We start from the raw sequence: 24,768 nt of genomic DNA on the forward strand, positions 1-24,768 counted from the left end.
GTGCCTTGTGATATGGGACCCCAGACTTCTCCCAGTACGGGGTCCAAAAGATGGAAAACAAATCACCAGTAACTAGACTGTTAATGGTAAGAGGAAAGGATAGTAAATCATATTCATTCAAGGATGGTTATTTTTTTATAAATCTGGTTGATTCTACTTCAAATATTTTGTGCTTAAAATTTAAGCACAAATAATATTAAAATAGCCATAAAAATATATTAGTTGCCTGTGTTTGGGTTCTTTTTTTGGAGTGCACCAAATAGATATTGCCAACATCCCTATCTACTATACGGTAGCCTTGGTGGTTGGGACAATCTCCAATGAGAAGGACAGGGCTGCAGGTTTATAATGATGGTGACTTCTGTAGGGTAATGGCTAACATTCCTGGGCTCTTCTCTTCAGTGGTAACAATCAAGATTCATGGTACTCACACCCTGACATGTTGAATTGAAACACCCTAGAGTAACTACTTAAAAATAATAAAAGCAAATAAATAAAAATTTTAAAAGGCACTCAATGCCAAATCATCTCTATTGTGTTACTGGTATGGACAGGAGGGGTATACTATAAGCTGTGCCCTGAGACTGTTTTCCTTTAGGACTCAAATATAATTTTTACCAAACCCTCCAAATTCTCACTCACCCTGAGTCAATCAGTTATTTCTCCTTGGCTAGAAATTCTTAGGACTGTGGAAATAAGTAGAGGAACAGAAATAGGAAACAAGACGTGGAAGAAGAGCAAAGAAAGGAATATGGAAAGACATTTCCTTAAAAAATCTCTTGGAAGGTTATTTTGTTGTTGTTGTTTTGAGACAGGGTTCTCACTATATAGATTTGTCTGGCCTCATACTCATGATTCTCCTCCCTCTGCTTTTGAGTTTTGGGATTGTAAGCAGGTGCTTCCATACCCAGCGGAAAGGTTACAATATTTATATTAGATTTTTTTGGTCATTGGCCAGAAAGGTATTATTTTTCCTACAACCTTCCTTTCTTTACTCTTTGCTCCCTCTCTAATAACTTTTTTCTACCTCCTGTTTTTATCTATCTATCTATCTATCTATCTATCTATCTATCTATCTATCTATCTGTCTGTCTGTCTGTCTGTCTATCCATCTATCTATCTGTCTGTCTATCTTTGCTAGTTCTGGGGCTTGAACTCTGGGCCTAGGCATTGTCCTTAAGCTCCTTTTTGCTCAAGGATAGTGCTCCGTCACTTGAGCCATAACGCCACTTCCAGCTTTTTCTGTGTTTAATTGGAGACAAGAGTCTCACAGACTCTCCTACCTGGGCTGGCTTCGAACCACAATCCCCTCAGCCTCCTGAGCAGCTAGGATTATAGACATGAGCCACTGGTGCCAAGCTACCTGTTTACCTTTTCCTGACTTTTAAAAACTTGTTCTCCCTATCCACTATCCTAAAACACAGATGTCTTTGCTCTTTCTATTGCTCAGCCATCTTTCTCACTGTTACAGAATAAGAAATTTGATGATGTTTTCACCCCTGGTTGTTGGTGTGTCTTGTATATGACTCACTTTCTGTGTGCCAGGCAGAGCTAGCGGGAGTGCACAGAGTGGGGGTGCAACAGACACTTTGCTCTTCTCACTTACTCTTTTATGCATCTCCCACAATAAGTTGGAAGATGAAGCCAGTCCTAAAGTTGCAGGTGGTGGAGCCCTCAACTCATTCTGGAGCAAAGTGTCAAGTTCTCAGGTGAAGACGGATCTGAGAAAGCAGAGAAGCAACTTCCACTTCAAAGAAGAATACTAGAACCTTTCTGAGAAGGGAATTTGACCTTATCTTTTCTCCCTTCTTCTCTAGAGGGACCACAGGGATCTCTGACAGGGTGAGTTCTTGCCTGTTACGGTTTTGATTGTGTCCCACCTGTAGAGCTAAGTGTTAAATGTCTAAGCTCTGCAGTTAGAAGGAATTCATCCAAATCTTGGTCCTTAAGGTCACCTGACTCTTGAACGTTTTTTCTATATCAGAGTTTTGGTGTCCTTATCTATAAAATATAGGTAATAAAAGTGAAGTTCTCATATGTGCTCTTTATAAAAAATAAATTGAAATAATATGTACAGTCCTACCTTGTAGTATCTACTTGATCTATGTTGTTCAGTGTTATGCTGTATTGTTGATGGTGGAAGCACTGATTTCAATTCAATTTTTATCACTAGCCCAAAGAAAATTGGTGGCATTTTTGCTTAAAAAAAGCAACAAACAAATCAGAACACATTACATCATGCTTTGAATGCTCTGAACAGATATAAAGAATCAAGCAGGCTTCCCAACTCATAGGGCACAGTGAGTGAGAGTAAAATCAGGAGTATAGAGGGGACAAATATGTAAGTAAACTTTTTTTTTTTTTTGCCAGTCCTGGGGCTTATACTCAGGGCCTGAGCACTGTCCCTAGCTTCTTTTTGCTCAAGGCTAGCACTCTACCACTTGAGCCACAATGCCACCTCTGGCCTTTTCTATGTATGTGGTGCTGAGGAATCTAACCTAGGGCTGCATGTATAGGAGGCAAACAGTCTTACCACTAGGCCATATTTCCAGCCTGTAAGTAACTTTTAAAACACTGTGAATCTGTTTTGTTTGGATCATAAGGTAAACACTCCCCTCCCTGCCATTTTTGCTTTTACTACTCTCAATGCTTTGTGAATGCTGACAGTGGGGCTTGAACACAGGGCCTGGGTGCTGTTTCTTAGCTTTTTTGCTCAAGGCTGACACTCTATCCCTTGAGCCATAGCTCCACTTCTGGAACAACAAGTATATACTTTCAAATGTACCTGAAATACTTCCCAGGATAGACCATATATGATGCCATAAATTGTCATATATGATGAGAAGTATCTGACCACGGTGGGATGAAGTTAGAAATCAACTACATAAGAAAAACTGAAATCTTTTCACGTTTTTGGGAATTAAACATCATACTCTTAGCTAATAATCAAAGAAGAACTCAAAAGGGAAATTATAAATCAGAGACAACTAAAAGTGAAAATATGACATACCAATATTAAGGGGACACAGGAGAAGCAATGCTAAGGAAGAAAATGTGTCGCTAAGAATGTCTACATTAAATAAGAAGAAATAGCTCAAATAATAACTGTGGTTTACAATTGGAGAAAGTAGAAAAAGAGAGCAAATTAAATTCAAAGCTATCAGCAAAAAGAAAATAAGGGATCAGAGAAGAGGTCAATAAAATAGAAAATTAAGAGGGACATGGATAAAACTAAAAGTTGATTCTTCAAAAACATCCATGAAATTGTCTGGAATTTATCTAGAAAAAGGAAACATGTGAAGTGAATGTTGATTGTGAATTTGATTGGACTAAGAAACACCTAGAGATTCAGCAAAGCACACTTTGGGGGAGTATGTGATGGTATTTCCAGAGTGAATTATGTCATGAGGACGCTGATGAAGGGCGCTATCCTGTGGTGGCTTTATTAAACGATGGCATTAGTAGGAGACAGCAAGAGGAAGTATGTGGGGTTGAGTAGGAGGAAGGACATCACTGGGGATTTGTGGTTGGAGGCTATGACTAGCCTCAGCCCACTTCTGGATTCCCATTTCTTTGCTTTCTGGCCACATATAAATTGCTTTGCTCTGCCAGTGTCTTTCCTGCTACCATGGCCTGAGAGCTCAGCAACTATGAGCCAAAATAAATTCTTCCTCCTTTAAGTCATTTATGTCAGAATCACTCATATAAGAATACTGAAATGACTACAATCAAGACTGAAAGTGAGGACATTACTATTGATTTTGATTCTACTGAGGTAAATAGAGCTGTAAGTTCTGCAAGTATATATAAACAACCATATACCACCAAATTGGATAACCTAGATGAAACTGAGAAAGTCTTTGAAACACAATGTCTACTGTAGTAAACCAGCATTCCTACAATGAAAGACCCGGTAAAGGCTACTAATGAAAAGGAAAGGTGTTAGAGTATAGTGTGCGTGTTTCTGCCATTGGGCAGCCCCACTGGTTTTGTCTTGTGGTGAGGTGACAGCTTGCAGCACAGCATAGCAGGAGTAGTGTAGGAATAAAGCATCATACCTTAAATGAAAGGGGAGAGAGGAAGAGGAGGAGGAGGAAAAGAAGAGGAGGAGGAAGAGGAAGGGAAGAAGGAGGCAGAGGAAATTAGAGTTCACCTTCCCTTTCCTTTGAGGGTATGCCTTTATGTGATCTAAGACTTCCTCCTAAGGGTCCACTTCTTAAAGTTCCACAGTGTGTCTCAAATTATTTCCAAGTTGGGGATCAGAACTTTAACAGAGAACACAGAATTAAATGATATGCAGGACTGGGGCATGACTCAAATGGTAGAATGCTTGCCTAAAAAGCATGAGACTATGAGTTCTATCCTCAGTACTGCTCTCTTCCCCATATCAAAACTATAGCACTTGCCTAGACTAAGTCATGAAGAAATTGAAAAATCTAAGCTGACCTTAATACTCAGGAGGCTAAGGCTGAAAGATCATGAATTTAAGGCCAGCTTGGGATACATAGTGAGTTTTACATAGTGAGACCTTGTGTCAAAAATAAATAGATAATATGAAACTGTAACCTCTCTGTTCATCAGTTGGATAATAAAAAATTTTTAAATTGATAAAAAATAAAGGGGGTAACATTAAGATACATTGTACTTGTAACACTGACATGCTGAATTGAAATGACTGTACAACTACTAAAAAATAAAAAAGCAAAAAACCAGAACAAAAAACATGTACACATAGGAGTGGACCTATAACTAATAATAGGATTGAGCCAGAATTCAAACTCTGAACAAACAAAATCCCTTGGCCTGGTGATATCAGAGATTAGTTTCCTCAAGTATTTGCTTATTTGTTTGTTTATTTATTTTGTTTATTTTTGGTGATTGTAGGGCTTGAACTCAGGGCCTGGGGACTGTCCCTGAGTTTGTTCACTCCAAGCTAGTGTCCTACCACTTTGAGCCATAGCACCATGTCTATTTTTTGTTTCTGTTTTTGTTTTTTGGTGGTTAATTGGAGATAAGAGTCTCATGGACTTTCCTGTCTTTGAACCAAGATCCTTAAATCACAGCCTCCTGAATAGTTAGGATTATAGGCATGAGCCATGGGGGCTTGGCTCCAAGTGTTTAAAGAGCTAAGAGCAGTCTTTCTTAAACTTTTCAAAAAAGTTGGAGTAGGTGGTATTCTATGAGGTTAACTTTACTCTGACTCAAAAATCAGTTAAAGGTACTACATGAAATGAAATGTTCAGATGAATATTCTTTCTGAATATTGATGAAAAACACTCAATAGAATACTCACAAACCAAATGTTGATGCACATTAAAATGATTTTTTAAAAACCATAACCATGTGATATTTACTGATGGAATGCAAGAATAACATATGTATCACATCAGGTACCAGAATGAAGGATAATAACCACATGATTCTTCAATAGATAGAGTAAAATTGCTTGACAAAACTCTAGACTCTTTCCTGATTAAAAAAAAATCAGCAAACTAGGGATAGAAGAAACATCATAAGCAATGGTATAAGGGTAAGGCTTTCCCCTACAATCAGAAACAGGATGAGTTTGAACACTTTTGTTACTCCTATTCAGTGTAGTACTAGAAGCTTTAGACTAGAAGTTTCCCTTAGGTAAGAGAAGGAAATGAAAAGCATCCAAATTACAAAAGAAAAAGTAAAACTATTTCTCTTTAAAAATAATTTGATCTTGGTCTGGGATTATGGCTTAGCGGCAAGAGTGCTTACATTGCATGCATAAAGCCCTGGGTTTGATTCTTCAGCACCACATAAACAGAAAAAGGCAGAAGTGGGGCTGTGGCTCAAGTGGTAGAGTGCTAGCCTTGAGCACAAAGGAGCCAGGGACAGCGCTCAGGCCCTGAGTACAAGCCCCAGGACTGGCAAAAAAAAAAAAAAAATATGATCTTACATGTACAAAACCCTAAAAATTCCACAAAACACCATTAATACTAATAAACAAATTCAGGGACAATAGCAAAATTATGCACAAATATCATTGCATTTCTATGCAGTCATAATGACCATTTTGAAAACTAAAATAAGAAAATAAATCTACTTACTATGGAACTAAGAATAATAATAACACACTTAAGAAGCAACTTAGCCAAAAGAGGTGAAAGTCTATAAAATGAAAGGTGTAAAACATTTCTGTAAAAAGAGATGAAGGAAGACAGATGTATGGAGGGACTGCTTATATTCATGAATTGAAAGACCTATTATTATTGTTGTTATTGGTCATGGGGCTTGAACTCAGGGCCTGGGCACTGTTCCTGAGCTCTTTTTGGTCAAGGCTAGTGCTCTATCACTTTAAGCCACCTTGCCTTTTCTGGAAGTGGAATTGTATTACTAAGATGTATTTACCCAAAGTGATTTATAGAGGAAACAATTCCCACTACTGGACCAGTGATGTTTGCTTGTTTTTGTTTTTGTTTTTTTTTTTCTTCCAGAAATAGAAAAGCCGGGCTGGACAGCAACAGACAAAGGCCTGATATCAGTCATCTACAGAGAACTAAAAAAACTAAGCCCCTCCAAGCCCAATAAACCTATTAGGAAATGGGCAAAGGAGCTAAAGAGAGACTTCACATGAGAAGATATAAAAATGGCAAAGAAACACATGAGGAAATGCTCAACATCCCTGGTAGTAAAGGAAATGCAAATAAAAACAACCCTGAGATACCACCTCACCCCAGTTAGAATGGCTTATACTCTGAACTCAGGCAACAACAAATGCTGGAGGGGGTGTGGGGAAAGAGGAACTCTTCTCCATTGTTGGTGGGAGTGCAAATTAGTACAACCACTTTGGAGAACAGTATGGAGGTTTCTCAAAAAGCTCAATATAGACCTACCCTATGACCCAGCCATACCACTCCTAGGCATCTATCCTAAACAGCAAACCCCAAGATATCAAAAAGACATTTGTACTTCCATGTTTATCGCGGCACAATTCACAATAGCCAAAATATGGAAACAACCCAGATGCCCCTCCACAGACGAATGGATCCAAAACATATGGTACTTATACACAATGGAATACTACATAGCAATTAGGAATGGTGAAATATTGTTATTTGCAGGGAAATGGTCAGAACTCGAACAAATAATGTTGAGCGAGACAAGCCTAGAACACAGAAAACAAAGGGGCATGATCTCCCTGATATATGATAAAGGGAGACGGAGAGACAGTAGAGACCAAGTCTGTGAAACCAAAAACTGCTTGTCAAATAGTATTCCCCACAGGATTGGGGCAGCGACCCAACAGTATGTAACTAAAACCAAACAATTACTCAACATATAAAGGTCAAAAATTGACCTCTCAGGGGAATACAATAGCTCAAAAGCTAGGTATGTACGTTCATATAAGACTACTGTCGACATATGGTCTAATATTGACATTACATTTAAAGCCCTAGGCGAACTTTCTTGGGCGTGGCCACGTGGCTACTGTATATGTTCTTGATACATTGTATATTGTATATATGTCTACCTGACCTAGAGAAGAGATAGAAAAACAGGGTGTAAGATATCACAAGAAATGTACACACTGCCCTACTATGTAACTGTATCCTTTTTGCACAACACCTTGTCAAAAAATTTGTGTTCAATTAATAAACAAATAAAAAAAAAAAAAAAGAAAAGCCGGCTGGCAATGTGGCTTAGTGGTAGACTGCTTGCCTAGCATGCATGAAGCCCCAAGTTCGAGTCCTCAGTAGCACATAAACAAAAAAAGCCAGAAGTAGCACTGTGGATCAGAGTGGTAGAGTGCCAGCTTTGAGCAAAAGAAGCTCAGGGACAGTGTTCAGGCTGAGTTCAGGTCCCAAGACTGGCAAAAAAAGAAAAGAAATAGAAAAGCATATACTAAAATTTCTATGAATCTTGTGACCCAGATGGTCAAAATCATCCTGAAAAAGAAGAACAAAGCTGGGATCCTCAAATGTGCTGAGTGCAAAACTTATTACAAAGCTACAGTAATGAAAATAATTTGCTACTGGCATAAAAATAGACATACAGACTAATGGAGTAACATAGAGAGCTCAGAAATAAACAATAGACTTTTGACAAGGCTTCCAGAAGCATTCAATGTGGCAACAATAAATATTTAAGCAAGTGCAAACACCCCAAGCAAAAGAATGAAGTTGGATCCTTACCTAAAACCATATCTAAGAATTTACTCAAAATGGATCCATTACCTAAAACTGTAGCATTCTTAGAGCAAAACTCAGTCACAGATTTACAGTGCTGGATTTGATTTCTTTGATTCGACATCAATGGCATAGGCAACAAAAGAAAAACATGGAAGGGTTGATCTTCAAGAGAATGAAAAACTCTGAATCTAATGACACTTATCTCTTTATGCAAGTGCTCACATATAACCATTGTTACTTTTAACAAAGAATTCCTTTAAAAAATAAAACAAATTTTCTCCCTTTTGTTCATATATCTTGATTTCCCAACTTTGGTATTTGTTTATTTATTGGAGAAACTGGAGCTTGTACACATGGATAAACAAGTGTTCTGCCACTTTGTTACAGCTCAAACCTTTTAATGTTTAGAAAATAGTTTACTCACGACACAGTACAGCCCAGGTGTCTCATGAATGCGATTACAGAAGTGCATTTTCTCCTCTTCCTTCTTTTTCTTTCTTTCTATTTTTTTTTTTTGGAAGAGAGTTTGAATTCAGGGGCTCATGCTTGCTAGGGAGGCACTCTACTATTGAGCTATACTCCCGGCTCCATTTTTTTTCATAGTGAGAATAGTCTATGTTTCTGTTGCAGTATTTTTCTCTGAGGTCGATTATGGTACTATCTGGTGGAGATGTTTCATGTACCCTACATCAATTTAAGTGAAGGACTAGAACAAATTCTCATTTCTGTGTTATTGCCTGACATTCTAATGCGTGTGCGCACGTGTGAGTGTGTGAGTGTGTGTGTGTGTGTGTGTGTGTGTGTATGAGTACTGGATCTTGAACTCAGGGGCTATGATGTTCCTAAGCTATGTTTTTCTCAAGGCTCGTGCCCTACCACTTTGAGTTACAGTTTCTCTTCTGGGTTTTTGGTAGTTAATTGGAAATATGAGCCTCATGGACTTTCCTGCCCAGGCTGGCTTTGAACCATGATCCTTGGATCTCAGCCTCTTGAGTGGCTAGGATTACAGACATTAGTCACCAGTGCTCAGCCTGACATTAATTTTTATTGGTTTATTAGCAGCATCAAAACAAAACTTCTTTAAATTTTCAAATGTCAGCAGTGTGATTTGAAGGAAGAGTTGTACCTTTCCTTTCCTTAAGCTATTTTGTTTTTGTTTTTGTCAGTATTGGGCCTTGAACTCAGGGCCTAGGCACTGTCCTTGAGCTTCTTTTGCTCAAGGCTAGTACTCTACCACTTGAGCCACAGTGCCAATTCTGGCTTTTTATGTTTATGTGGTACTGAGAAATTGAATCCAGGGCTTCATGCATGCTGGGCAAGCACTCTACCACTAAGCCACATTCCCAGCCCCTTTCCTTAAGCTGAAAGGCAACAATGTATGTGTATCTAGAGGATGCATTGCTTGTCTCCTCTGTGACTCTGTGTGGGCTTATTTTTCCTACAAGGCTTCTTGACCTATGAGTTAACTCCTGAGAAGGCACTTCAAAGCCTCACAAAGATTTACAACCATTTATTTATTTCTATTTTTCTAATGTTTCCTTATTTTTATTTCTTTCCAAATTACAAAGAATTCAAACCCACAGAAAAGGTGTATGGAGACAGAATAACGACCCTTGAAGATGTCCGGATTTTTATTCTTGGCACTTGTGGATATGTTGTCTTAGATGGCAGAAATGACTTGCAGATGTAATTAGACAGTTTTGAGAGGGAGGTTCTTCAGGATTATTCAGGTGGGCCTGGTATATGAATGAGGTAGGTAGGGAGTTAGGAACAATGGCTTGGGTGGGGATAAGAAGTCATATCCTGGACTGCTGATATTAATGGAACAGCTTATGACACATAGCAGGGTCTGGCTAACTCACAGTCCCTCCCCACCTCCACCCAAGAACAATGACAACCCTTGTCAGACCATTCAAGGCCAAGAACTCCCCTGCCTGATATATGGGAAGAGTTGATAATGTATAACCCAGTCTCTGGAAGTCAATGACACATAACACAGGTTTTCCAAGCCTGACTATCCTCATGTCTGAAGTTCCCAGTAACAGCTTGAGGTCTTAGGACCTATAGTGTAGGCTCCCATAGTCTGGGCTCCTTTAGCCTTTCCTGTTTTGGCTTTTCCTTGCATTAATAAACCATCTCCTGTTTTAGGCTTCTCTACATACATCGTTGAGTTCTTCTTTCCACTAAGATAAGAACTTTCTCTCATCTCATCCTATTGGTTTGAATCTGGTGACACTTAGGGAAGCCAAGCAAGAGGGTAAAGGGGACTTTTTACCAGGGGAAGGTGAGTTTGTCTTCCTTCAATTTTGGTAGGTCAGTCTCCTGCTCAGCCCATGGCTTGTCATTTCCTTTCATTTCTTTTATCTCTTACCTGTGATTATAGGGAGATGTTTTTACCCTGTTTCTATGGTGGCTGGGAAGGAATTATGTGGGAAGGGTTATTTTTGCTGTACAGTGATCAGACAGGACAATGCCTCATATGCTCTGGCCATTTTAATATCTCTTGCCCACCATTTTATTTGCTATTAGGCAATCCAGACCAGAACTGATGTCCTCTCACAGGTTTATCTCATACATAAATAGATCTTTTGCTATTCCATAACCCATTTTATTGGGCAATTGAAAAGCATCTGTCATAAAGAAATTCCAAACTTTAGCACTGGGCCCCCTAAAGCCTTAAAGGTTTCACGCAGAGGAAGAATAATATGGGACATGAAATGAGAAATGAGACCACAGGCTAGATAGTATTGAGGAGAGCAAGGCTGACTCCATCTTGAGTTCACTGAGAGCTCCCCGCCATTGGGAATTGGAAAAAAAAATTAACTAATGTGTTGCTCAAATGTTATCCCTCTTAAAAAATATCCGATGTCTGCATGTTTGTAAACAGCTCAAATTTTGAGAAGTGTATCATGTTTGCTCATATTTCAAAAAATGCTGAAACTGTCTTACCTATGTGGAAAGTCCCTGTTGTTGTACTAAAATTATGTAATCTTCCTGACCACCTGTGTTGTGGTTTTTGCCTTTACAAGCCTATCCCCAACACTGGTCAGGGTCCCAGTTTCAGCTCCCAAGTCTGTGCTTTGTCCCTGGCCTGTCAGTTCAATTTTTACTTCCCCAATAAATCCATCTTTACTTGAGACTGTCTCTGTGGTCGAATCCCCTCCGGAGAGACATGGAATCCCCTCTCCCAGGCCCTGTAACAGCTCTTGGAGGCTCCTCTGGGATAGAGTCCTTAACCATCTTTTTGAGGAAGGTGCCTGGGTGAAGAAGACCTCTGGAAGTGAGAAGAAAGCCAGTCGAACACAATTTGTAAGGGGCCTAAGACAGAGAGAGGCTGGATGCAGCGGAGCTCTCTAAGGCCAGGGTGGTCAAGGGACGCCTTGATCCCCTTGTGGAGGTCCTTACAGGGAGGGAAGTGGAATCCCCTCCCTGGACCGGGATAACATTGATTTTCATCAAAAGAGTAGAAATTTTGACCTTGTTTCTCCTTCTGTGTGTGGCCGTGTCTGTCAGTATAGGCCTGGCTGGTGGCAGCAGCCTGGTTTATTTTATAACACCCCGTGGCCACTTGTGGTGGTGTTGTCTGTTACATTCCTATTTTTGTGGGATAGTTTGTCTCGACTCTTCCCAGTGCCGAGCTGGGCGTCTGAGTTCCTTGAAGCCACTGGCAGGTGGCCTTAGGGGGCTGACTGCTGAGGGATGGAAATCTCCACAGGGGAGGGGCCCCCTGAAATGTTTCAGGGCCCCATGGTCTTTCCGTCACACTGGTGACCAGCCCATCAATGCTGGACATGTCATCCCTGGAAGATCTTTTTGATTTAAAGAGATCTTCAGAGAAATAAGACTCTGTTTCTCTGTTTTGTCTTGTGTTGTCTTGCTCTGTTATTAGAATTGGTACCAGTTTTAAATATAGATTTTTGTTTCCCCTCATAAAAACAAACAAAACACCAAAAAGCAAAAACAAAGACCACCATGGCCACCACTAAAAATAAAACCCATGGGGAACATTTTTGGGTAAGAAAGGATTTTTGGATACAAACAAGGTTTTGTGCTAAAAGCAAAAGTTTGTTCCACTATGGAAACAGAGAGATAAGGGAAAACCAGAGGCTGAAAGTATAGCCAAGGACTGTGGTAGGGCTTGTGCTGGATGTAACTGGGAACATGGTAAGGGATGAGGAGGTGCAAAAAGTTCTAAGTCAGAGGACATTTTCTGCATTAAAAATATACTGTTTTCCTATGGGAAGTTAACTCTTTGTCTTAAAAGCAGCTGATTGTTAAAAAATAGAAATAGGTAGATAAGGACAAAGCCAGAAGGTAAAAGTATGTGGTAGAGAGCTCATGGTGGAGTTTTTTTTTTAATGGAGAGCAAGTTTTATTCTAAAAATAGATCTCAGTAACAATGAAATACCAAAAGCTAGTCACCTTAATAGAAAAGAACAGTAACAACACTTTGTTTGAATTTTGTCTTGAAAATACAAAATTATGTCATACTGTAATAAACTGCCAACTCTTTGTCTATTTGAATTATTCCTTTTATATATTATCCCAGATTTTCAGACATAGATGTGGATTATTTTTATCTTCAAGTAAATACATTCTCAGGTAAACATAATTAGGAAGACAATTTATGCTTATGGCAAATGTGTTTCAAAGCAATTGTTTTATATTACTGTTTTTTCAATTTCTGCAGAGTCAAATAATGCACTGAAAATAACAAATTACATATATATGTATATATATATATATACATATATATATATATATATATATTCAAAACTACATTATTTTCAGCCCAAAAAGCAAGAGGACATTTTCAAGGCAAATACTGGCACTCAGTACTATAAAAGTAGTTTTCTTTCTTCAAAGTGCTACAGAAACAAGTATTCAAAAAACTCCTGAGGCTGGTACTGAAGTACATTAGAGGCTATACTGAAACTGTGCGGGGAAATGAAAGCACAACTTACTGAGTTTCAAATCAACCCAAACTACATAAGGTTTATACCATTTCCTGCATGGTATGTAGATCAAGCATAGCCATGGTGAACAATTTTTATCCTGTCAATCAACTAGTCATAATGCACAGCAGATAGAAATGATCTTTTCACATCAAAATCTTGCTATCTAGCATTCTCTCCAAGCCAAAACTGATAGCAGAAGTTATCTTCTGTTTGTTTTTTACTAAATGTAGGTGTATATGCACCAAGACATTTTTGTTCATTTTTACTTTCAGAAATTGGTGTGGTTTACCTTGGCCCTCTAGGACAGAAACATTATCTTAGTAGTTAGTGACTAAGTTTCCCCTTTTATTAAAGCTTGACCCTGAGTTTGAGTGCTGGAATATAAACTGTGAAACTGTGAAAACACTGCAACAATACATTGGTTAGCACTGGTGTTTCTGTAATACTGTGCTTTTTCTCTTAACATAGTGCATCTGAAAGTACCTCCTATATCCCTGATAGCAAAGGAGGAAGTGGAGTTGTCTAGGGGATACCCAGGTAAGCAAAGTTTCTATCTAAAGTAAGAATTTACTCCAAAATATATGTATAAAATGTTATTTCCCCATGCCCAAGTGAAACTACAGTGTATTCAAATGCAGGTGTGCAAGCTGGGGAAATCCTCTCGGCTCTGCTTTATTAAACACAGCTTTCATCTACAGTTCTGACAATCTACAGCTCTAAATATTGTTTAGGAAATCAGCTAGGGCTTTTAAAAAAGTTAGGTGCTTTTACATTCCATTAAAATTTTCTAAAAATTGAAAGCAAAATTCACTAAATATAAAAATAAAATAGAGATGTGAATATGAAAAGCAATTTCCAGTGATAGTATTTTCACAGTAGCAAATAATTTGCAGAGTGTTTTCCTATAATACATCTAACAACCAAATCTTTATAGCACTATCATATATTTTGCCTAAATAACATTGAGATTTGCCTAAAATACAGAGGGGAAAATAATCTAACAATGAAAGCTCAAAAAAGTTAACAGAAATGCATAACTTCAAATGTAACTAAAGAGTGTCTAACAGAGCAAAGCATGTGCACTGTTTGGGGTTTTATTTGAAGAGTGTATTCTGCTTTTAGATGAGTTACTATACTATAAAAACATAATGGTGCTTTCTTGCGTTAAGACTGTTGTGTGGCATTAGGAATTAGAATATATCCAGCTCTGGAAAGCGGTGGGAGTTCCCTGTGTGAACAAGAAAGGTGCAAAAAATCCTAAGTGTTGTGATAAGTGCTTGACTTGTAGACCCAGTTGGAATCCTGCCCTTTGAGGTCATCTTTTAATTATTGGTCCCATGTGACCAGGGCCACAAAAAGAAAGAGACAGAGGTCTTATCTTAGTATGTTTGTCCAAAGTGAATCTAATCAGTGTATAAATTATGTTATAGTAATTTAAAGCCAAACCGTTAGTAATGAGGAGGAATCCTCATGCATTTATGTAATGCACTGCACAATGTAAGCATGGCCTCTTACATTATTTTCAATTTAAAGTAATAACCGAGATTAGTTGATAGAACTGCAGTTTTTCTCCTTTCCTTGGTCCATGGATTTCCTTAAACGATGGCACCATGTTTGTCAATGGTTCTATACCGAATGTCTCTTCTTGAGTAATATATTTTACATCCGATATAAAGAAGAGATAAGACTCCCAGTGTTAACACGATACCACCAACGAAGCTGCCAGTATCAAATTTTGATCCTTTATTTTCTTCAGAATGAACATTTGTTGCCAGAGGTCCTGGTAGACTACTGTGGGTGGTGGTCACTGAGGCAGTGGACATCTTGGTTACGTTCTGTGCAACACTTGTCGCTCTGGGCGTGGACTTCAAGGTCGTAGAAGTCACGTTTGTTGAGAGCTTTGTGGTTGCCACTTTAGGAGTCGGCTGTGGATTTCACGGTGACAAGTGTCACCTTGCTTGAGACCAGTGGAACTGAAGTTGTTGGATTCACAGTGTCATTAGATCCACTTGTGTGGTTGGAAGGCACATATGGAGTAATATTCCCCGCGGGGCCTGCGGCGTCCACGCTCGCCCCCAGCAGCGCCAGCAGCGCCCCCGCGAGCAGCGCGGCCCCGGCCCCTCGCGCGCGCCGAGCTTCATTGTTCCGGGCAGGACGCGGCCTCGAGAGTCCTCGGCCGCCACGGCCACGGGCGAGGCCGCTCTGCCCCTGCGAGCGACCCGCGTCCGCTTCCTCCTCACAAGACTCCCGGCCCGGGGACCCGATGACCAAGTAAGGCGCGGAGCCCGGCCGAGGGGGAGGACCACGGCGAGAGGCCATGGAGGAGGTTTGTAAGGAGTTATAATTGATGGGAAACACCAAGCCATCTTGACAAATTTATGAGTGGCTCTAAAGCCAGAACATCAGTTCACCAAAGCCAAAGGAGATGAGAAAGTGCCCGCGTGTCGCCTGTGTCGCATGTGTAGCAGCACCCCTCCCCCACAGTACCAGAACCAGAAGAGCTCATGGATGGGCATCTTTCCCCAGACCTCTCCATTAAGTTAGGGACATGGACAGGTACTACTTTGGAAAAACCACCACCAGCTATCCTATCAGCATGTTCTGCAGATGCACCCATCAGTGCGGGAGTGGCATGACCAACCCTGGATGTAACCGCTCACATTCCAAATGGACACCAGGCCTGCTCCGGGGAGAGCTCCCATGCTTGGTACTTTAAACCAGTACTGCAGCCTGTGGTCCCAGCAGAAAAATCCTAGGATGCTATTTTAGATCTTGTTAATACCTCTCTCTCTCTCTCTGTCACACTCTCTCTGTCTCTCTGTCTGTCTGTCTGTCTGTCTCTGTCTGTCTCTGTCTCTGTCTCTCTGTCTCTGTCTCTGTCTCTCTCTCTCTCTTTCTCTTCCAGAGTACTAGGACTTTAACACAAGGCCTTGTACTTGCTAGGAAAGCACTGTACCACTTAAGCTAGAACTCCAAATCTTTTTCTTTTTTGTTAATTGTTTCTCCAGAGCTCATGCTATTTTTCCCTGGCTGCCCTTGTACTGCAATCCTTTTACCTGAATCCCCCATGTGGTGGGGACTACATGTATGGCTTGTTTGCTGCGATGGGATCTCATTTCGCTTTTTTTTTTTTGGTCTCCTGAATAGCTATGATTACAGGTATGAGGCATTCTTCTTTGCCCTTTTATTACTATTATTATTATTAGTAGTAGTAGTATTCTTTTAGCCACAGAATCCCGGGTACCAAGTCACATTCCACAGGAATAGAAAACAGTAACTTTCAGAGCACCCTCACAGGGTTACTTACCCAGTCCCACCCAGTCCCACCATTTGTCATGAAAGGATGGCTAGGCACCTTGGACTAAAAAAATAAAAACATCTGAAAGATATGCAGGAACTCCTAAAGAAATAGGGATGAGAGATCAATACCACTAGAAGATTACTGCAGCTCTCAGCCACAGGCAAGGAGAACCTCTCTTGTAATGGGTGGTGACCAAGCATGAACTCCTCAGCAAATAGAACTGTAGAGCTTCCAAATTTCTATCTACAAAATGATGTATTTACAAGGGCTTTCAGCCAATACCACAAGACAAACATATCAACAGCTGGGACCTCTAAGGCAGGCTGCCACATCATTCTGTTCTGCCACCTTGGTCTCAGCCAACACCCCTAATGGCAGTAAGTAGAAAAGGTGGACTCATAAGATAAGTAAATAATGCCCATGTCCAGTAGGAAGTAGTATCCGAGGAAAGAGATGTACAGTCCTCCCCCCTTATACAATTATTAGGGTCTACACTCTTTGAGGGAGGAATGATTTCTGACTTGGGCAGTTAGTTAGGAAACCTAATAACTACAAATGATGGCTTGGATATTGATAAGGAATGATATTGTGGACTACTGACATTAATGGGCTAATTTGTAACATGCATGAAGATTTTTCTGACCTACAGCCATGTAGGCTATAAAAAAGAACAACCCCAGTCTGATCATCCAAGGCCACGAGCTTCGCTGTTTGACATGTGAGTGTGGATGACACATAAACTCTGTGTTCCAGGACTGGATACTCCTGTATCTACAGATTTCAATAAAAGCTTGAATTTTTGGGACTCTCAGAGAAGAACTCTTTTTGTAAGCTTTCCTCACTCTCCCATTTGAAGACTGAACTTTGGGTTTGCTTTGTATTACCTCTTCTGCTTAAGTCTCTTGTAATTCTTTCTTCAATAAGAAAGGAGCTTTCTAGTTCCTGATTCCAATAATACAAACCCAGTGATAGACCCAGTGTAATCATGTGGGTCCTTTAAAAGGTGAAAAGGAGATGTGATGATGGAAACCAAGTTAAATACATATACATACAAACATATACTATATGTATGTATGTGTTACGGTCTTGGGGCTTGAACTCAAGGCTTAGGTGCTGTCCCTGAGCGGTTTTTGCTCAAGGCCAGCCCTGTACCAGTAAAGCCACAGCCCCACAGCTTTTTGGTTATTAATTGGAGATAAGAGTCTCAGGGACTTTTCTACTCAGGCTGGATTCAAATTGTGATCCTGAGGTTCCAAGTTCCTGAGTAGTTTGGATTAAAGGGGTGAGCCACTGGTATCTAGCTGGTCATTTGTTTTGAGAAGAAGGGGCTATGAGCTAGGGAACATGGGCAGCCCTTAGCAGTTGTGCATGGCAAGGAAACATTTTCCTCTAGAGCTCTGAGAAGGTTTTGTTTTGAATTTTTCTGTTTAATCCATTTTTCCAGAATAAGCAAGAGGCATTGTACTACTGTGGACATCAAAGCATTTTATACATGTATGAAATTTTTTTTGTGCTAGTCCTGGGGCTTGAACTCAGGGCCTGAGTGCTGTCCTTGAATTTTTTTTTCCCTTGAGTAGTGCTCTCCCACTTGATCCATACCTCCACTTCTGGCTTTTCAGTAGTTAATTGGAGGTAAGAGTCTCAGAGACTTTCCTGCCTGGGATGGCTTTGAACTGCAATCCTCTGATCTCAGCCTCTTGAGTAGCTAGGATTGTAGGCACGAACCACCAGTACCTGGCTACATATAAGATTTTTAACAGTATGGTCAGGCATGAAGACCTCACTACTACTGGAACTGGTCTAATGATTACTTTTACTAGACTGATGATTACATGAAAAGGGCTTGAAATTTGGAAGGAACATATGGAAAGTGCCTGGGATATGACAAAGTTTTATTTCTTGACTGGGATGATAATTTCACAGGTATTTGTCTTTTGGTAATTCATTAAACTCTATGCATGTGTTCCATTATTCTCCATATGTGTGTTTATGTATGTGTATGTTTTTAAATTACTAGTTTCTTTTCTTTTCTTTTTGTGTGTGTGTGTGTGTGTGTGTGTGTGTGTGTGTGTGTATGTGTGTGTGTGTTGGGGGGGGGTGTTGGTTGGTTTTAGGCTTGAACTAAGGTCTGGATATTGTCCCTGATCTTCTCTTTTGTTCAAGGCTAGCATTCTAACTTGAGCCACAGCTTCACTTCTGGCTTTTTGGTGGTTAACTGGACATAAGAATCTCACAGACTTTCTTTCTTGCTGGGACAGGTTTTGAACTACCATCCTCAGATCACAGCCTCCTGAGTAGCCAGGATTACAATTGTGAGCCACTGGTGCTCAGCTGTAAGTTTCATTTTTGAAAACATAGTGTAAACAAGTCACATGGAGATATAGAAGCTGGGCTGGTATGAGGCATTCCAGGAGAGAGAAGCTTTCTTCTATGTGATTCTCTCTCAGTGCAGACACATACCATCAGGTTTCATTTGTCTTGAATTACCCAAATTATTTTGACATCATTATGTTAGTGATGAATCTATACAAATGCTCTACCTCTTGAACCACGCCTCCAGCTGTTGATATGAATTTAAATATATCCAAAGAAACATTCTAACAGTTGTCCACTTCTTCTTCTTCTTTTCTTTTTCTTTTTGCATTTGTACCAAGGCTTGAACTCAGGGCCTAGAAACTGTCCCTTAGCTTTTCATTCAAGACTAGCCCTCTACCACTTGAGCCATCTGTCTGTTTTCAGCTTTCTGCTGATTAGTTGGATATAAGAGTCCCATAGACTTTCCTGCCTGGGCTACCTCTGAACTGTGATCCTCAGATCTCAGTCTCCTTAATAGCTGGGATTATACTCAGCAACAAATGTAGTTTACAGCAAAGTTTTACTAGTTTGTGGCAAAATGAGAAAGTTGGCAGTATAATAGTTTAGTGTTGTTTGAAACTAAACTTATGAAAGATAAAGGTTTACAGTTATTCTGGGACAGTATCTTTTTTGTTCTTAAAGTTTCCTTTTTCTGTGAAATAATGATGGTAGATGTTGAATTTAAAACAATTAATCAGAAGAAAAGACACAAAAATTCAAACTAGTATCAACTTTTGCTAGTCTTTTCATTTATTTTTTTCCCCTCAAAAGAACAGAGATCCATAAAATCCCCAAATCTGGGAGCAATTTTAGTAGATGAACTTTACTTTGTCCTTTACAACCTGCTAATTTCACAAATCATCACTGTATACAGAACTATTCCTGTAATAAGCAGTAGTCCCACCTCCACTAGGAATTGTGCCAGGGGAGAGTGGGGCTGGAAGCCTGGTCTGTGCTCCATGAGCTTGCCCCATAAAGGGATCAAAGCCTCCACCCCACTTCTGGAGCCTCTCCAGAGACACCTTCCAATCTCCACTGAGTGGGTGGCTTTCAACAACTGGTGTGGTGAAGGGGTTGCTCTCGGTGAATGAGGGGACCCTGATTTCCACTCAATTCTGATTTAGGTCCCACAGATGTGTGGAATGAAAGGCAAGGGGACTTTGACTCTGCGCAAGGCTATTCTGAGGTGAGAACAGTCAAGGCAGTGACCTTCATTTTGCTTTTCTTTAGATGATGGCTCAACTGGGCTTCCTGCTGTTTCTCATTGTGGCCACCAGAGGGTGCAGTGCAGGTGCGGTCCCAGGAGCCCGATTCTCCCAGGTCATTTTTAGGGTTTGAATACATTAAAATTAGTTTGTGTTGCCCTGGGATCCAGGTCTCTCCATGCACAGGCTGCCTTGAATGGAGGTTGAGTGCTAATTTCTGTCTCTTGAACTGGAAACTTGAAGGATTTACCTATAGCAGTGAGCATTGCTAAGGCATGCCTTGTCTCTAGGCCCTGTGTCTCAGTGTGGAACTGTGCCCCCTTTTTTTCCTATCGATAAATCACATTTATTATCTAAGAATGATCTAAGATTTCACTCTGGCTAGAAGACGTTCTGTGAATGAGATAGCTCATTCCAGACCTCCCTGTGTCCAGTTAGAAGTCTTGGTTCTCCATGCTACAGAGTTCTTTTGTTATTCTGAGCATATCATTGCTCTTCTCAATATACTAATTTCCTGTCGATTTGTGAATAACTCTCTCCAGAGGTAAGCTCTTAGGGAGAGGTTTAGTTTGGTTGAATGCCCAGTGACTAGTACAGAAGCAAGCACAGTCGAAAGCATTGTGAGGGAGGTAGCAAAAGCCTGTGCTCAGTGCTGGCTGGGTCAGATGGGCTGTAAGAAGAGGATACTGGGGGGAGAGGAAGGGGGAAAGAGGGAAGATGAAAGACAAATGAGGGAGGGGGTAACAAGTTTGACAAGAAAACTACTCACTACCTTATGTCGGTAACTGTAACCCCTCTGTACATCACCTTGACAATAATTTTTTTTTAATTTTTAAAGAAGACGATACTGGATTGATTCTCAGAGCTTTCAACCCAGCAATGAGGCTCTGCCCCCATGGGGGAGTGGGCTTGGAATTAGTGGCACGGGAACACCCAGTCATGGTAATAAAACTCTGCCTGTGCTCTAGCTGAGGGCAATTCTGATCCTGAGGTCTGGACCTGTCCTTTCTGGTCTTCATTGCCTAGAAGCTGCAAGGAAATCAAACAGAAGCAGCCAAATGCTCCAGGTGAGTGAACGAGGCAGCATTTAAAGGATCCAGTTAGGTCATCATCTCTGAGAGCTTATTGTTTTCAATTGGAAGAATTATGTTTTTGTAGTTTTTAAAATTATCTTTAAGTCATTGTACAAAGGAGTTTCCAGTTAACCAAGCAGTTTAGGAATACAGTATATCTTGATCCATCAATTAGTAAATTGCAGGGCCTACCTGTCTGTAGGGGCCTCTGAGGACCCCTTTCTCCTCACTTCTCCAGAGGAGATGCTCAAATGTTGGGGTCTCTAGGACCCCTTCCCCCCCTATCTCCCGGGGGAATGCCTGAACCTCAATTATGAAAGAAAGTCCGCCCTACCCCTCGTACTGGCAGAAGGAGTAAGGCGTGTCCTTACCGGACTGCTCTAAGCTGAAGTGGGATGCTGAAATCCCTTCCTCCGCCCCCCCATAATGTGTCAGGAGCCGCAGGACAAAGATATGGGGAGACGGTTGGATGGTTGAATGGGTCTCCGCCGCCCAGAGGGTGGGGAGAAGGATTTATTACGATGACAAAGGCGGAAGGGGAAGGACTTGGGGTGACTGACTGATTGGCTGACTGGGATGCCCATCAGATGATGTCATGAAACTTCCTCTGTGGGCAGGGATCACAATCCCCCAAGGGCCAACTTGTGCTCGCCCCCAGGGGCTGGGGCTTCTCTTCCTGTTAAAGGCTAAAGTCAGCTGTGGCCTCTTAAAGGCACAGCTGTCCCCAACACCTGTCTACCTTATATATGAAACATGTCTATTTTGTATTACCTGAGACTTTTATGATTTTCTTCAAGCTGAAAGAATAAGGGAATTTAGTAAAACTTCTTTCTGAATGCTGCAGTGAAATGGCCTGGGGAATCAAGGGTCCAACAACATAAGTATTTGTGGGCCACTTTCTAACCACAGCACTGAGAGATGGCTGTGATTGGAGGGATAACACATTTAACAAGCTTGAAAGGCTTGATGCTTTTGAAGAAATGGATGAAAATCAAGTTCCTTGGAGCACTATGAACAACACAGGGGATGTAATGGTTAAAATCAGAGCAGAAGTGAAGGGATAAAATCAGGAAGAACTTTATTGTCACTACTGGTAAGGGTTTGATACTATCCTAAGAACAGCAAGAAGAATATTAATGGGTTTAGTTAGAATAAATGTGAATGGACAGGTTTGTATGACATCTCTAAATCCTGGCTTCTCATTTGTGAAACAAATACAAAAATATTAATTCTCTGACAATGATCAAATAAGATACAGTACAGATCATCAACCCAAATTTTAAATTAGAAGTGAGTGCTGGGATTACTGGCATGTAGCACTATGCCTAGATGCATTTTAGCCTATTTTAAGTATACATTTCAGAACTATTTTAACAGTATTGTGCAACCATCACCACTATCTTCAGAAATGAATTCAATTAATGATTAACAGAATCAGAATCCCTACTTTCAGTTCTTTTGGATAAGAGTGGGATGCTTGATCATCTGAGAATTCCATATTGAGCTTTATAGAAATTGCCACTATGAGTTTGGGTAATTCTATGTCTTGCCTTTGTCTCAGGGGCACGGTCTTCTGAGCTCAGGGAAAATCTAGTACCCCCAGAGACTCTTTGATAGGACTCAAAAGAGAAGCCTTTGCTCCATATGTCCCATTCCTAGATCTGGTTTTGGGGATGAGATGGACCAGGAACCCGCAGACAGGGAAGCTCTGGGCTGGATCTCTCTACAGATGGCCCGTACTTCCTCTGCACCACCAACAACGCCATCTACCAGACCTATGTGACATGACCACTGGGGGCGGTGGCTGGACCTTGGTGGCCAGTATGCATGAAAACTTCATGTCTGGGAAGTGCATGGTGGGCGATCACAGTGTCTTCAGTGTTCTTCTAAACTCTTCCTATGAAAAATGTTAGCCTATTGTATGATAGATAGTAGCTATTTATCTCTTAGTACTGCTTGATTTTCTTCTATGAATGTTCTACATATTGTCTCATTTAATTTGCATTATTACCCTTGAGGTCGGAACTACTATTAGCCCCATCTTAAGAGTAAAGAACTGAGTCACTAAAGGTAATCAACTGGCCTATGGAACAGAGTCAGCATTTGGATTGGGAAACTTTGGTCAAGACTTAACTCTGTTTTTTTGTTTTTTTTTTTTTTTGGCCAGTCCTGGGGCTTGTAGTCAGGGCCTGAGCACTGTCCCTGGTTTCTTTTTGCTCAAGGCTAGCACTCTGCCACTTGAGCCACAGCGACACTTCTGGCCATTTCCTGTATATGTGGTGCTCGGGAATCGAACCCAGGGCCTTATGTATATGAGGCAGGCACTCTTGCCACTAGGCCATATCCCCAGCCCAAGACTTAACTCTTAAGATCCCCATTATCACTCCCTGAATACCTTGTTAGCACCAGGCCAGAGCCTTGTACACAGGAGAGAACAACAGACAGGTTGGAAGGCAGTTTTATTTCTGTCTGAATGGTAGCTATTTTAGTTTGTCTAATGCAAATCAGTTCTACTGTGACATGACCACTGGGGGCGGTGGCTGGACCTTGGTGGCCAGTATGCATGAAAACTTCCTGGTGGAGAGGTGCATGGTGTGCGATTGCTGGTCCACTCTGCAGGGCAACAGAGCAGACTACCCAGAGGGAGAGAGCAACTGGGCCAACTACAACACCTTTGGGTCTGCAGAGGGCGCCACAAGCAATGACTACAAAGTTGGTGTGAACTTCTACCCAGCTGGAGAAGTGTGAGGACTTGAGTGTGTCTGGGCCCCCAGCATGCAGGAGGGAGGGTTGGGAGGAGGGCTGTGGAAGGTAGGGTTGTAACAGAAGAGAGAAATGCATGTCTTCAATCTCAGCTTCTTCTAAATAATGTCATTAAGAATCTAGTATTGCCAGAGTACCATTGTCCACAGGAAATAGAAGTGAATGAGCATAGCTGGCTATCTGTGCACCTGGAACCCAGAGCTGTGAGCTCAGCTGAGAGCTGCACACGTGGGTCTTTAGCCTTGTGGGTGGGTGTGGCTGGGTCAGGATAACTGTTGGGTTCTTTCCAGAACCCTGGCTACTTTGACATCCAGGCCCAGGACCTGGGCATCTGGCATGTGCCCAATAAGACTCCCCTGCAGAACTGGAGGAACCGCTCCCTGCTGAAGTGCCATACCTATACTGGCTTCTTCCAGCATCTGGGACACAATCTGTTTGGACACTACCAGGTACGCAGGGATGTTCGCTGGGGCTGTTTTTTGTGGGTGTAGAGAAAAGCAGGTGTTTGAGTTTGGCTGTGAGCCGTCTCTCAATGTGCCTGTTTTCCTAACACTAATTTGCTGGTCGTTTATCTCAGAAATTCTTTTCCAGGATAGATTAGAGAAAGACAGGGGTGGATATGCAGTATCTAGAGTGTTGGAAATGTTCAGCAAAGGAGAAATACCCTCATTTGATAGGTTTGGAAATAATCTGTGACTGAGAAAACACTGCTTTTCCTCTATGAATGGCAACAGGTGTGGGTGAGCTGTATTTGTTGTCCTTACTCAATGACTTCATTTTTCCTTGTAGAAATACTCTGCGAAATATGGAGGAGGAAAGTGTTGGACCGACAATGGCCCAGCAATACCTGTGGTCTATGATTTTGGTGATGTCCAGAAAACAGCGTCTTATTACTCACTTTATAGCCAGAGTGTCTTCAGTGTTCTTCTAAACTCTTCCTATGAAAAATGTTAG

At 41.0% G+C, this 24,768-nt stretch overlaps 1 protein-coding gene and 1 pseudogene across 1 annotated transcript; one reads left to right on the plus strand and one right to left on the minus strand.

Annotated features, from left to right (window-relative positions):
• Positions 1-13,337: 13,337 nt before the first annotated feature.
• LOC125360157 lies at positions 13,338-15,436 on the minus strand (annotated as a pseudogene).
• A 4,570-nt stretch (positions 15,437-20,006) lies between these two features.
• On the plus strand, positions 20,007-24,768 carry LOC125360158 (intelectin-1a-like). Its single transcript, XM_048358192.1, has 6 exons — positions 20,007-20,064; positions 20,947-21,045; positions 22,781-22,830; positions 23,560-23,763; positions 24,105-24,263; positions 24,604-24,768. The coding sequence occupies exons 1-6, from the start codon at positions 20,007-20,009 to the stop codon at positions 24,766-24,768; spliced, it is 735 nt and encodes a 244-aa protein (XP_048214149.1).

This window comes from Perognathus longimembris, chromosome 11, assembly GCF_023159225.1.
Source record: "Perognathus longimembris pacificus isolate PPM17 chromosome 11, ASM2315922v1, whole genome shotgun sequence".
In the NCBI taxonomy this organism is placed as follows: domain Eukaryota; kingdom Metazoa; phylum Chordata; class Mammalia; order Rodentia; family Heteromyidae; genus Perognathus; species Perognathus longimembris.

Bases quoted from the DNA above. Each gene is read 5' to 3' on its own strand.
- LOC125360158 (XM_048358192.1), top strand. From the start codon at position 20,007: ATGGCTCAACTGGGCTTCCTGCTGTTTCTCATTGTGGCCACCAGAGGG. The intron at 22,831-23,559 runs GTGACATGACCA...AATGCAAATCAG, and splicing joins ACGCCATCTACCAGACCTAT to TTCTACTGTGACATGACCAC. The intron at 23,764-24,104 runs GTTGGTGTGAAC...GGTTCTTTCCAG, and splicing joins CCACAAGCAATGACTACAAA to AACCCTGGCTACTTTGACAT.